Source organism: Mya arenaria, chromosome 14, assembly GCF_026914265.1.
Source record: "Mya arenaria isolate MELC-2E11 chromosome 14, ASM2691426v1".
NCBI lineage: Eukaryota > Metazoa > Mollusca > Bivalvia > Myida > Myidae > Mya > Mya arenaria.
Window position 1 is genome coordinate 36,636,258 of NC_069135.1, and position 13,784 is coordinate 36,650,041.

A 13,784-nucleotide genomic window follows, 5' to 3' on the forward strand; every position below is an offset into this window, starting at 1 on the left:
TCTTTAGATTTGTATATAAAAGGCTCTGCATTTCCGCGAGAAAGATTTTCATAATTGGCGTTTTCGTAGCATCTTGAGTGTTTTAGCAGTTTGCTACTAAAGGCTTTTATAGCACCATACAGAAATTGATGGACAATGCTGAAGATCCCTTTAAGCCCACGCATTCGATTGCCTTAAGTTTATAAGCGTTCCATATACTTACGCTGTGAAAGCAGAGACCGCACTTATTTAAGGCAACAAAAACACGATTAGACTGAGAATAGCTTTGAGCACATTTACTCAAAACGTAAAGAAAAACATTACGTTGAACAACCTTACATCACTGTATGTAAAATTTGCAAATTATATCCAAAGTATCACATTATAAGCTTAGTGCAGTAACGTGGAATTTAGGTTGTAAAAATACATACTTACATGTTATCAGAGCCAGACAATTCGTGTCTGTCTGTGGATTGACTTCATATTACAAAACTGTTTCTATAGCAAAAACGCCCAGTGTTCATTCGTGCTTAAAAATATGGAGAGAGAACGGACGTAAGTTATATTTATTAGTAATGTATTTGAGGTGTTTAGCATCGGCAATTAAATACATAATAGATGAAATTTCATCAACAACACTTTTTAATATTTTAACTGTTGTTTTAGATTGGTGAAATTTTTCTTGTTGTTTTCCGTTTTTTGATTGATAAAATGAAAATATTTAAGGACATATTTACATACGGTAAACCACTTGAGATGCAGCCACATGTCGTAACATGGTACTCAGCGTTTATTTTGATCGGTCCAATCAAGCACCCGCGGCGTCTTTGATCATGGCGATGCGTAATTATATGCTTTTATGGTGACATATTGACCGGACTAGCTGTGACCACAGCGGGTCATGTGACTGTACACCGATAATTGCGCTTATTAAAGATGCGCTATGTGATATTATGAGCTCGTGAGCGTGTGGCGGAGATTTATGGTATATTTCTGTGTTTTGTCATTCCAGTTCCAAGACGGAGATCAGTAGCATCTGCAGCAGCGAACCTTCAACTGTAAGTTAACATGTTTCTTGCTTACTTTTATTTTTGATAAAGATGTACATAAATGTTTTTAAATAATATATAAATTACCCGGTACACGCTAACGCACACACACACGCATCATAGTGCAATGTTGTTGTTTTTTAAGTTTTGAACCTTTTATTTTATTTTTGATACACAGCTTTAAAGTATGTTATTGATTTTTGTACTCAAATACTATTTGTCCATTGTTTCCTGTGTAGCTTTGCGACATGTTGAGACTTACGACACCAAGCAAGCCGGAAGAGAGCGACATCGGCATCTTTCTCACTCCGCCAGTCAGGGGAGGAAACACTGCAGAAAAGGGTAACGAATGGGCAGCCACCGACACCCCAACCGTCATTTCCGGTCATGACAGATCTAATATTGAGGCGAGTTAAATCAAGATCAATAATAACGTTAGTAATTAAAAAATACTAGCCTCAGCTCGCCATGAAAATAAATCAGATTGTCTAGTAAATCAAAGACTCGTTGTCAGCAGCTATCAAAGTTATGGTTATGTTGATTGATTGGATGATGAATGAGTGATTGTTTAGATGATTGAATGATGAAATAATTGATTGATTTAAAAAGATGAATAGCTATTTGATTTTATCATTAAACAATGTGCGTGTTGTAACCAACAGGTGTGCCGGAAGCCACTGGGCCGATTCTTGTCGTTCGATGTTAAGAGAAGCCTGTTTTCAAGCAAGCGTCTAGCCGATGCACACGAGGACACTCCGGGCAGCAGGCGTCTGAGAGAGACAGCTGTCGCCCTTAGCAACGTCACTTTAGACGTATGTTCTCTTTTTTCATTAAGCATATTTTAACTATAAATATTTTTACATCAAACAACTAAACCGATAAAATAAACAATTCATTTACAGATATTGAGAGCTTTCAATGTTGACCTGTGTAATGAGTCAATGTGTTGCTAAATGAAAATAAGCTCAATGTTAATATTTCAAAAATCGCCTTTTTTCTGTTACCAATGGAGATTACAGCGTAGGAGGTTTACAAACATAAGGGATATTGTAAAAAAAAAAAAAATTGTTCCGTGTAACCTTCATCTATTTGGGCGGAGGTTGGTATCAATCGGAACACCTCGGCCTGTATCTATCTCGAAGCTTGACGGAGATGGCTGAGTTGTTATGATTGAGTTGGTATTTAAAATCAAAATTTTCAAAATGATAAGCAGGGCTATTATAATTTAAGGTTTCATTATCAGTTAAAGTGTAAAGGTTTATAAAACATACTAAACTTCATATTTTATCATGCAAAGTGGAAAATGTTGAAAGCATTGTTCTGCAATTTATGAACTAGTCCCTTAGTTGGAATATTTCTAAAGTAGTGGCCGCCGACAAATAATTTTTGGACGTTTCGCTTCTGTTGACAAATATTTCAGTATTTTAAATGAAAACATCAACAACAATAAAAAAAAGTACATTATGTTATATCAGTACTGATTGGTTTAGATTTCTGGTATAGCAACATGTTTCTCAACCAGAATGTGGAGACCTCTAGCGGCCGCGGAGATGAGATCAAGTCGGTGGTAAACACGCTGTCCACGGATCCGGAAGTAGTGGCGGACGGCTCCCGGCCCTACACCATCCCCACCGTCCATGGCAAACACAAGGACCTCAAGGCCATCTCACCAGATACTGTAAGTGATGCTTCTTGTAACATATGTCAGTTATAAATTGTTAGACACCACTTTTGCCTGTCTTCCTTTATTTAATTGCAATTTTCTAAAGCGGGCCAATTTTTTGTGTAATATATCATTCATATTTGTGTAAAGGACCACATTGGCCCGTTAACTTTTTTATAAATTGCAATTTTCTTAAGCGAGTTTATTGGTCAGTGCACTATCATTTTAGTGAATTATCTTGTTTTATAATAAGCATACATGTACAATATAAGTCGTACCATTCTGGAGATTTTTTAACAGGACCTTTGGTCCAAAAAAGATATCCCTTCTCAGTATATTATATATTTGCTGATTATGAGGTAATAATATTATTCTCAAACTATTATATCAAATATATATAAAAAATATTAAAGAAAGAAAGAACAAAAATAAATAAGGAAACAACTTGCCAATAATCTTGTAACACTTGACTATGATATTTCCAGATGGACGCGGTGCTGCGTGGTTGCTATGACGACGAAATAGGGCGCCTGACAGTGATCGACTGCCGCTACCCGTACGAGTTCAAGGGCGGCCACATCCGTGGTGCCGTGAATCTCTTCACGCGAGACATGGTCCGAGACTTCCTCCTTTCACACATGAACGATGACGCCACTTCCGGTCGGCACGTGCTTGTCTTCCACTGCGAGTTTTCGTCTGAGAGGGGACCGAAGATGTAAGTGTCTCAAAAGATCTACTGTTTTCAAGTAAATCTTACACCTATCATTGTAAAGTACTGGCGTGCGTTCTTGACGTTCTATTGCAATTACACTTGTACATCTGACATTGACAAAATGTCGACTTTGTTTTGCGGAAAGATGTATCAAGAAGTTATATATTCCTGAGCATCAACTAAGTACCTTTAAACAGAATGACTTATATAAGTGATTTATATGGTGGGGATGACTTTTACATTATATATTACTTGTATTCATTATGCAAACATAAAATTAAGAAGAAATGTAAGGAAATGCTTGCAAATAACAACATGATATAAAGCGGGTTTATCCTCATATTACGATATATAATTTTAAACTGAAATACATATGTTCTTATAATATGTTCAGGTACCGTCACTTACGGAGCGAGGACCGTGGCCTCCACACGGACGTCTACCCGCGCCTAGCCTTCCCGGAAGTCTACCTGCTAGAGGGCGGATACAAGGCTTTCTTCCACAAACATATGGTGTGTGCTTATTTTAATTCAAGTTAATTTTTTTATTAAAATATTTTTGAAATGCGTTAAGAAGCACAGCATAGAATTATAGAGCACATTAATATATTTCTAAGAGCATAACATAAATTAGCATATGATTTTAAGCATAAGGTTAAAAAAGAAGATCAAATTGATTATCCCCGTTATTCATTTAAGATCTCTGAGTGTCAGGCGCCATTTTGAGACATATGAACACGTATTCGAATATGATTAATAAAATCGAACCAGTCCAATACATGTACCATTTATCCTGTTTTAGGTCCAGTGTGAGCCCCAGCAATACATGCCGATGTTGCATAAGGACCACGTGACTGACCTTCGTCACTTCCGGGCAAAGTCAAAGTCCTGGACAGCGGGGGAACGCGCAAATCGACTTCGCACCAGCCTGCGCTTCTAGAACGCCATTGTGCTGATGTCTTTTTGGCGACGTCACCCTGAAACACGCATGCGCAAGGGCCGGGTGTTACTGAGGCCACTGAGTAGTGTGTGTGACTGGAATTAGTGCTCGACAGTGCTATGACTCTAAAATATATATCGTCTCTTGGTTGGAAAGCGACAGTTAAAGCCGATCTGTGATAAATAATTTGCAATTATCTCAATATTGAGATCTTATTTTGTTGTTTTTGAATGTCATTCGAGTTTAATTTATTTTGACTTGTTCCAATGTGTGTTTTCCTCATTTCTCCTTGATTCTTTCTTGTCTTTTCTTTCGTTCTAGACTTTAGTTGTGTTGTATATAGCTCTTTCATTTTAACTTATGACTGTATTTAATGATGTCTTCTTATTTTCTGTCATCAACATTTTTTAAATAAAAGAAAAGAAGTGATATGCATTTTGCTTTAAAATCCTAATTATAAGGCATCTAACTCTCGTAATTTTATGCTTTGTTTCCTTAAATTGATGCTCAATTTCATTGTTTAAATTAGAGTCGCATTGAAATATAAATGAAATCGCAGAACGTTCGGTAATATACTATGTACTGTTTAAATGTTTCATCAGATTTAAATTAGGGATACATTTAACCCTAAGATGAGCTATTAAACTGTTCGAAACAGGTTTGCTGAAATTTGTCAACATAAGTGGAGTTGACAAGTGAACTAACGTTCCGCGTAAGACAGACATGTGAATTTCCCGTTTGATCAAGTATTGACTTAATATGATTGGGCTAAGGGATATTGTATCATGTATTTATAGAACAAGAAACTTTTTTTCGATTGATCGGATGAAAAGGGTTTACTCCGAAATTTATCATTCGAGTTTTAACTTTTACATTAAGATTGTATCTACTCATTTCTAAGGCGTGCATAAAACCTTGGGATATTTTTTCTAGTAAGTGTTATTGGGCACAAAAACTTGCAATGCAGTAACTCATAAGCTCCAGGTTTTCAAAGCCCCAGTCTTCGCATCCGTATATTGAAACGGAAAAATTTCATTGGAAGATCTACAGGCAAGTTAAGGTTATTTATTTTAAGAAATAGGTCAAGCATGGCTTTGTTCGCTGCCTAATTAAATATTTTCGAAAACTCAGAAAGCTACCAGTGGATTACCAATCAACTCCTAGAGCGTAATATTCCTTGGGGATATTCTATACTTCAATATTAATATATAATATCCATTCCATGCCATACTAATGGAAGGAATTTAAACTTGGCAACACATGACAATAAGCCAGGGTCAATTATAGACAGGTCTTTCTATCTAAAGTTTTGTTTTGGATATGGGTTAATTGAATAATTGAATACATCATAAAGACTGCAAAGTTGTATATGACATCCATATTATTAGTTTTAGTATTTTTCATATCAAATTACTTATTTAAGAGATATTCAGTACTGATTTGTAAGTATGAACACCATCCTTGAGCGTACTTGATCCACTCATCTCATTTGACAGATATGTTTAACGGAGATAATATTGATAGAAAAGAACCATGTTTAAGGTTACAAAAATACAGTGAAAAGGGTGGTTTGAATTGAATATTCTGTAGCTTCCTCATCAAAGAATGCATTAAACAACGAGCAAAATAACGATTTTCGCCGCTTTACCGTAATTGCAATGGCGATTTACCATTGTATTGCAATCATGTATAAGATCAGTTATGTGTGAATAGCAAAATACTGAAATATAAAAATAACAATTCAATGTGTTGGGGGAAGCCTATTTACCCTCGCCATCGGGTTATAACCATTAGGCAAGCACGCAACGTCTTACAATAAATCACAGATATCTTCTATAATACTCAAATATATAAATATCAATTCAATGGAGAAGTAAAATATTATTTTATGAAATAAAAGATGATACTATTTTAATCTTGCCGTTGTCAGAAATAAGAGCTACATGATTCTGAATGGCTAACGTGTCTATCAATGCGCGCGACATCTCACCAACTCAAAGGTGCGATCGTCTGTATTTATCGCAACTTTCAACTTGGTTATTTTAAATGTCCTAGATTGTTGCATTTACTTTTAATTAAGCATTAATTACAATTAAATAGTGTTATAATTTCCTCATCAAGAAACTAGACCGCTATTTGAACTCTTTGTATATTTAAAGATTGTTTGGAACTTCAGTATTGTATAAAATCAAACTTTATAATTACTTCACGTACAAACTGTAGATAACTTCACTTTGACATCTTTTCTTGCCAAGTGACTTCTGTTCGATAATTCATATTTCGTTTGACATTTCAACGGTATCAACGTATTTTCAAACTCTTATGTTGTTCAACTGTATCGTGTTTAAAGAATTATTACCATTCTGGAATACAGCAGCAACGGCTATGAGGTATGTGTTGTACCAATTCATACAATGTTAATGTATCTATACAAAGCACATGTAGATATGTTGTATGTAATACAATATATCAAGGGCGGAGTGACCGCAACGAGCGATCACTTCTAAGTCATTAAGATTTTATAAGAATGGTGCAAACTGACTAAGATCATAACACATTTCAGCAGTCGAAAAACTTATTGATTGAAACATTTCCAGTTAAATTCATGTTGAAATGCATACATTTTGTTAACATGTATTTAAAAACAAATGGTATAATATATATCATAAATTAATGTGGGGCTTCTATACATCATACATAAAACAAACAGTTTCGCTCAATACATATGTAATCACCATAACAGATGTCTCCTCAGTGCAAGATATGATATGAAATTTGAACTTTAATTCTGGGTAAAACAATTATGATTACACTTAAGTGACACCTTATGGACTACCTATATTCAGGAAATATGATAACTTCCCTTTTTAATATTGACACTTACAAACTATCGTCGACTGAATACAAATGCACGGAAGCTGATAAGATCGCAAAGTTATATATGGTCCCTTGTAAATGTAATCGAAGATAATCATCCCATTTGTGGTAGGAATATATTCATTAATTGAGTCACGTGAAAGCGACTACGCATGCAATTATAATTAATGTCCATTGTCTATATTTTGCGGGCCCTAAGCATTCGCAGGTTCTCGCTCCCTCCATCTCTATATTTATTTCAAATCTTTACCAAATTTCATACCGAGCTGTAAACACGAAATAAGTAAGATACTTTTCAACCTAAAAATATTGCTAAAATATCGTTCATTTTATTATTTTTTATACTTATGATTGATATAGAGCTTTATTAACTTCATGTTGCTTTTCTGTAATAACAAGGGTCTGTGCTAAGTTTCGGCAACACAATTGCCTTCGTGCTAAGCGTGTTTAATGGAAATTAATTGGAGAATCGCAGACATTTAAAAATATTTCAAACTATTTATATAAAATGTTTTTGCGTGTACAAAGGGGTGTACAGTGTATCATTAAAAAAAAATCAAAACCAATGTTATGCAGGCGTGAAATAAACTCATGTCTGTGAAGATTTGAAGATGCAATTCTTAACGGTTTTACATGGAACTGAATGCCACTAGGTTGTTATCTTATAGGCATTAATTATTTTTTATGCAGAACTGATAGAATGTTTGGGAATCTTAACCTCAACATTTCTGTTAGTAGAAGGGTCTGTGATTCATTTCGTCTACACAATGCCCCTTCGTCCTATATATGTTTGATAGAAAATCATTGAGTAGTCTCTGACATTTTCAACGCATTTCAAACGACTTACTTTAACTTTTTTCCTATTTGTCATGGAATATATGTTAAATATTTCTTCGGATTTATAGAGATAGACTCAAGATGTCATGTTTTTCATGAAAAAGAAAATAGGAGCTATAAACTGTTGAAAAATCAATGATTCATTGTGCAATGTAAAACCACAGTAAGTTGACAGATAAAGCTGACATGTTGACAATACACGATCAAACGGAAGGTGAAATTATCACGTGGAATTTTATGGCCCTTAATTGAGTCGTGTAAAAACAATCAGGAGCCACAATGCTACCTTAACGTTAAGCAAATGGGTCGGTATGAAAACCTGCCAGAAGTATGTAAATTAACCGTTTACCGGGCCATAAATGACAACAAACTCTGGACCAATAGCGGAGGGGCTATTTCTACCTGACGCATGGCTGTGTTGACTTATTAAATCATTTTAAAACCAAAAACGTTCATCAGGACAGTAACATCATCCTTGTGACTTTGTAAGTGATGTTTATTTTATTAAGTATTGATTCAGTAATATACCATATTTGTAAATCACCACTTATTTATATATTTTGTAATCTTGAGATTTTTATATAAAAGGCTTTGCATTTTATCGAGAAGAATTTTCATAAACAAACTCAATTGGCGTTTTCGTAGCATCTTGAGTGTTGTAGCAGTTTGCTTCTAAAGGCTTTTATAGCATCATACAGAAATTGATGGACAATGCTGAAATCCCCTTTAAGCCCACGCATTCGATTGCCTGAAGTTTATACACGTTCCATATACTTATTCTGTAAAAGCAGAGATCGCACTTATTTAAGGCAAGAAAAACAAGATTAGAGAGAAAACAGTTTGAGCACATTTACTCAAAACGTAAAGGAAAACATAATGTTGAACATCACTGTATGTAAAATTCGCATTATAAGCTTAGTGCAGTAACGTGGAATTTAGGTTGTAAAAATACATACTTACATGTTATCAGAGCCAGACAATTTGTGTCTGTCTGTGGATTGACTTCATATAATAAAACAGTTTCTATAGTGAACACAAACAGTGTTCATTCGTGCTTAAAATATGGAGAGAGAACGGACGTAAGTTATATTTATTAGTAATGTATTAAAGGTGTGTAATGCATAATAGATGAAATTTCATCAACAACACTTTTCAATATTTTAACTGTTGTTTTAGATTGGCGAATTAAAAACATTTAAGGACATATTAACGTACGGTAAGCCACTTGAGATGCAGCCACATGTCGTAGCATGCCGTGATTTATGGTACTCAGCGTTTATTTTGATCGGTCCAATCAAGCACCCGCGGCGTCTTTGATCATGGCGATGCGTAATCATGGTCTTTTATGGTGGCATATTGCCCGGACTAGCTGTGACCATACCGGGCTATGTGACTGTAGACCGATAATTGCGCTAATTAAAGATGCGCTATGTGATAATATGAGTCCGTGAGGATGTGCTAAAGATGTATGGTATATTTCTGTGTTTTGTCATTCCAGTTTCAAGACTGAGACCAGTAGCATCTGCAGCAGCGAACCTTCAACTGTAAGTTAACATGTTTCTTGCTTACTTTTATTTTTGATAAAGATGTACACGAATGTTTTTGCATTATATATAAATTACCCGCTACACGCTAACGCACACACGCACGCATCCTAGTACAATGTTGTTGTCTTTTAAGTTTTGAACCTTTTATTTTCTTTCTGATACACAGCTTCAAAGTATGTTATTGATTTTGTACTAAAATACTAATTGTCCATTGTTTCCCGTGTAGCTTTCCGACATGTTGAGACTAAGGACCCCAAGTAAGCCGGAAGAGATCGATATCGGCATCTTTCTCACTCCGCCAGTCAGGGGAGGAAACACTGCAGACAAGGATGACGAATGGGCAGCCACCGACACCCCAACCGTCATTTCCGGTCATGACAGATCCAATATTGAGGTGAGTTAAATCAAGATCAATAATAACGTTAGTAATTAAAAAATACTAGCCTGAGATCGCCATGAAAATAAACCAGATTGTCTAGTAAATTAAAGACTCGTTGTCAGCAGCTATCAAAGTTATGGTTATGTTGATTGATTGGATGATGAATGAGTGATTGTATAGATGATTGAATGATGAAGTAATTGATTGATTTAAAAAGATGACTAGCTATTTGATTTTATCATTAAACAATGTGCGTGTTGTAACCAACAGGTGTGCCGGAAGCCACTGGGCCGATTCCTGTCGTTCGATGTTAAGAGAAGCCTGTTTTCAAGCAAGCGTCTAGCCGATGATCACGAGGACACTCCGGTCAGCAAGCGCCTGAGAGAGACAGGGGTCGCCCTTAGCGACCTCACTTTAGACGTATGTTCTCTTTTCATTAAGCATATTTTAACTATTAATATTTTTACATCAAACAACTAAACCGATAACATTAACAATTCATTTACAAAATTAATATTGAGAACTTCCAATGTGACCTGTGTAATGAGTCAATGTGTTACTGAATGAAAATAATTATGGGACGTTTCGCTTCCGTTGACAAATATGTCAGTATTTTAAATGAAAACATCATTAACAACAACAACAACAATAAAAATGCATTATGTTATGTCAATACTGATTGATTTAGATGTCTGGTATAGCAACATGTTTCTTATCCAGAATGTGGAGACACCTAGCGGCCGCGGAGATGAGATCAAGTCGGTGGTAAACACGCTGTCCACGGATCCGGAAGTAGTAGCGGACGGCTCCCGGCCCTACACCATCCCCACAATACCCGGCAAACACAAGGACCTCAAGGCCATCTCACCCGATGCTGTAAGTTCATAGCCTGTTTTCTTTTTAGTCATTGTAATCGGTGATGCTTCTTGTAACATATCTCAGTTATAAATGTGTTAGACACCACTTTTGCCCGTCTTCCTTTATTTAATTGCAATTTTCTAAAGCGGGCCAATTTTTGGTGTAATTTATCATTCATATCCGTGTAAGGGACCACATTGGCCCGTTAACTTTTTTTTATAAATTGCAATTTTCTTCAGCGAGTTTACAGGTTAGTGCTCTATCATTTTAGTGAATTATCTTGTTTTATAATAAGCATACATGTACAATATAAGTCGAACCATTCTGGAGGTGTTTTTTTAACAGGACCTTTGGTCCAAAAACGATATCCCATCTCAGTATATTATATATTTGCTGGTTATGAGGTAATAATATTATTCTCAAACTATTATATCAAATATATAAAAAAATATTAAAGAAAGAATATAGAGAACAAAAACAAATGAGGAGACAACTTGCCAATAATCTTGTAACACTTGACTATGATATTTCCAGATGGACGCGGTGCTGCGTGGTTGCTATGACGACGAAATAGGGCGCATGACAGTGATCGACTGCCGCTACCCGTACGAGTTCGAGGGCGGCCACATCCGTGGCGCCGTGAATCTCTTCACGCGAGACATGGTCCGAGACTTCCTCCTTTCACACATGAACGATGACGCCACTTCCGGTCGGCACGTGCTTGTCTTCCACTGCGAGTTTTCGTCTGAGAGGGGACCAAAGATGTAAGTGTCTCAAAAGATCTACTGTTTTCTAGTTAATCATACACCTATCATGGTAAAGTACTGGCGTGTGTTCTTGACGTTCTATTGCAATTACACTTGTACATCTGACATTGACAAAATGTCGACTTTGTTTTGCGGAATGATGTAACAGGAAGTTATATATACCTGAGCATCAACTAAGGAACTTTTAACAGAATGACTTATAAAAGAGATTTATATTGTTGGGGATGACGTTTACATTATATATTACTTGTATTCATTATGCAAACATAAAATTAAGAAAAAATGTAAGAAAATGCTTGCAAATAACAATATAATATAAAGCGGGTCTATTCTCATATTACGATATATTATTCTAAACTGAAATACATATGTTCTAATATTATGTGCAGGTACCGTCACTTACGGAGCGAGGACCGTGGCCTCCACACGGACGTCTACCCGCGCCTAGCCTTCCCGGAAGTGTATCTGCTAGAGGGCGGATACAAGGCTTTCTTCCACAAACACATGGTGTGTGCTAATTTTATTTCAAGTTAATTTTTTTATTAAAATAATTTTGAAATGCGTTAAGAAGCACAGCATAGAATTATAGAGCACATTAATATATTTCTAAGAGCATAACAAAAATTAGCATATGATTTATAGCATAAGGTTAAAAAAGAAGATCAAATTGATTATCCCCGTTATTCATTTAAGATCTCTGAGTGTCAGGCGCCATTTTGAGACATATGAACTCGTATTCGAATGAGATTAATAAAATCGAACCAGTCCAATACATGTACCATTTATCCTGTTTTAGGTCCAGTGTGAGCCCCAACAATACATGCCGATGTTGCATAAGGACCACGTGACTGACCTTCGTCACTTCCGGGCAAAGTCAAAGTCCTGGACAGCGGGGGAACGCGCAAATCGACTTCGCACCAGCCTGCGCTTCTAGAACGCCATTGTGCTGATGTCTTTTTGGCGACGTCACCCTGAAACACGCATGCGCAAGGGCCGGGTGTTACAGAAGCCACTGAGTAGTGTGTGTGACTGGAATTAGTGCTCGACAGTGCTAAGACTCTAAAATATATATCGTCTCTTGGTTGGAAAGCGACAGTTAAAGCCGATCTGTGATAAATAATTTGCAATTATCTCAATATTGAGATCTTATTTTGTTGTTAATGAATGCTTATTCGAGTTTAACTTATTTTGACTTGTTCCAATGTGTGTTTTCCTCATTTCTCCTGGATTCTTTCTTGTCTTTTCTTTCCTTCTAGACTTTTGTTGTGTTGTATATAGCTCTTTCATTTTAACTTATGACTGTATTTAATGATGCCTTCTTATTTTCTGTCATCAATATTTTTTAAATAAAAGAAAAGAAGTGATATGCATTTTGCTTTAAAATCCTAATTATAAGGCATCTAACTCTCGTAATTTTACGCTTTGTTTCCATAAGTTGATGCTCAATTGCATTGTTTGAATTAGAGTCGCATTAGAATATAAATGAAATCACAGAACGTTCGGTAATATACTATGTACTGTTTAAATGTTTCATCAGATATAAATTAGGAATACATTTAACCCTGAGATGAGCTATTAAACTGTTCGAAACAGGTTTGCTGAAATTTGTCAACAAAAGTGGAGTTGACAAGTGAACTAACGTTCCGCGTAAGACAGACATGTGAATTTCCAGTTTGATCAAGTATTGACTTAATATGATTGGGCTAAGGGATATTGTATCATGTATTTATTGAACAAGAAACTTTTTTTCGATTTAGCGGATGAAATGAGTTTACTCCGAAATTTATCATTCGAGTTTTAACTTTTACATTAAGATTGTATCTACTCATTTCTAAGGCGTGCATAAAACCTTGGGATATTTTTTCTAGTAAGTGTTATTGGGCGCAAAAACTTGCAATGCAGTAGCTCATAAGCTCCAGGTTTTCAAAGCCCCAGTCTTCGCATCCGTATATTGAAACGGAAAAATTTCATTGGAAGATCTACAGGCAAGTTAAGGTTATTTATTTTAAGAAATAGGTCAAGCATGGCTTTGTTCGCTGCCTAATTAAATATTTTCGAAAACTCAGAAAGCTACCAGTGGATTACCAATCAACTCCTAGAGCGTAATATTCCTTGGGGATATTCTATACTTCAATATTAATATATAATATCCATTCCATGCCATACTAATGGAAGGA

At 35.8% G+C, this 13,784-nt stretch overlaps 2 protein-coding genes across 2 annotated transcripts; both read left to right on the top strand.

Annotated features, from left to right (window-relative positions):
- Positions 1-517: 517 nt before the first annotated feature.
- On the top strand, positions 518-4,342 carry LOC128216063 (cdc25-like protein phosphatase twine). Its single transcript, XM_052922656.1, has 8 exons — positions 518-534; positions 992-1,037; positions 1,268-1,435; positions 1,691-1,840; positions 2,560-2,706; positions 3,177-3,406; positions 3,798-3,915; positions 4,205-4,342. The coding sequence occupies exons 1-8, from the start codon at positions 518-520 to the stop codon at positions 4,340-4,342; spliced, it is 1,014 nt and encodes a 337-aa protein (XP_052778616.1).
- A 4,776-nt stretch (positions 4,343-9,118) lies between these two features.
- LOC128216064 (cdc25-like protein phosphatase twine) lies at positions 9,119-12,541 on the top strand. The gene is made up of 8 exons (XM_052922657.1): positions 9,119-9,135; positions 9,555-9,600; positions 9,830-9,997; positions 10,253-10,402; positions 10,703-10,858; positions 11,375-11,604; positions 11,997-12,114; positions 12,404-12,541. The coding sequence occupies exons 1-8, from the start codon at positions 9,119-9,121 to the stop codon at positions 12,539-12,541; spliced, it is 1,023 nt and encodes a 340-aa protein (XP_052778617.1).
- Positions 12,542-13,784: the final 1,243 nt, after the last annotated feature.

Bases quoted from the DNA above. Each gene is read 5' to 3' on its own strand.
- LOC128216063 (XM_052922656.1), top strand. The intron at 2,707-3,176 runs GTAAGTGATGCT...TGATATTTCCAG, and splicing joins AGGCCATCTCACCAGATACT to ATGGACGCGGTGCTGCGTGG. The intron at 3,407-3,797 runs GTAAGTGTCTCA...TAATATGTTCAG, and splicing joins TCTGAGAGGGGACCGAAGAT to GTACCGTCACTTACGGAGCG.
- LOC128216064 (XM_052922657.1), top strand. The intron at 9,601-9,829 runs GTAAGTTAACAT...TTTCCCGTGTAG, and splicing joins GCAGCAGCGAACCTTCAACT to CTTTCCGACATGTTGAGACT. The intron at 9,998-10,252 runs GTGAGTTAAATC...TGTAACCAACAG, and splicing joins ATGACAGATCCAATATTGAG to GTGTGCCGGAAGCCACTGGG.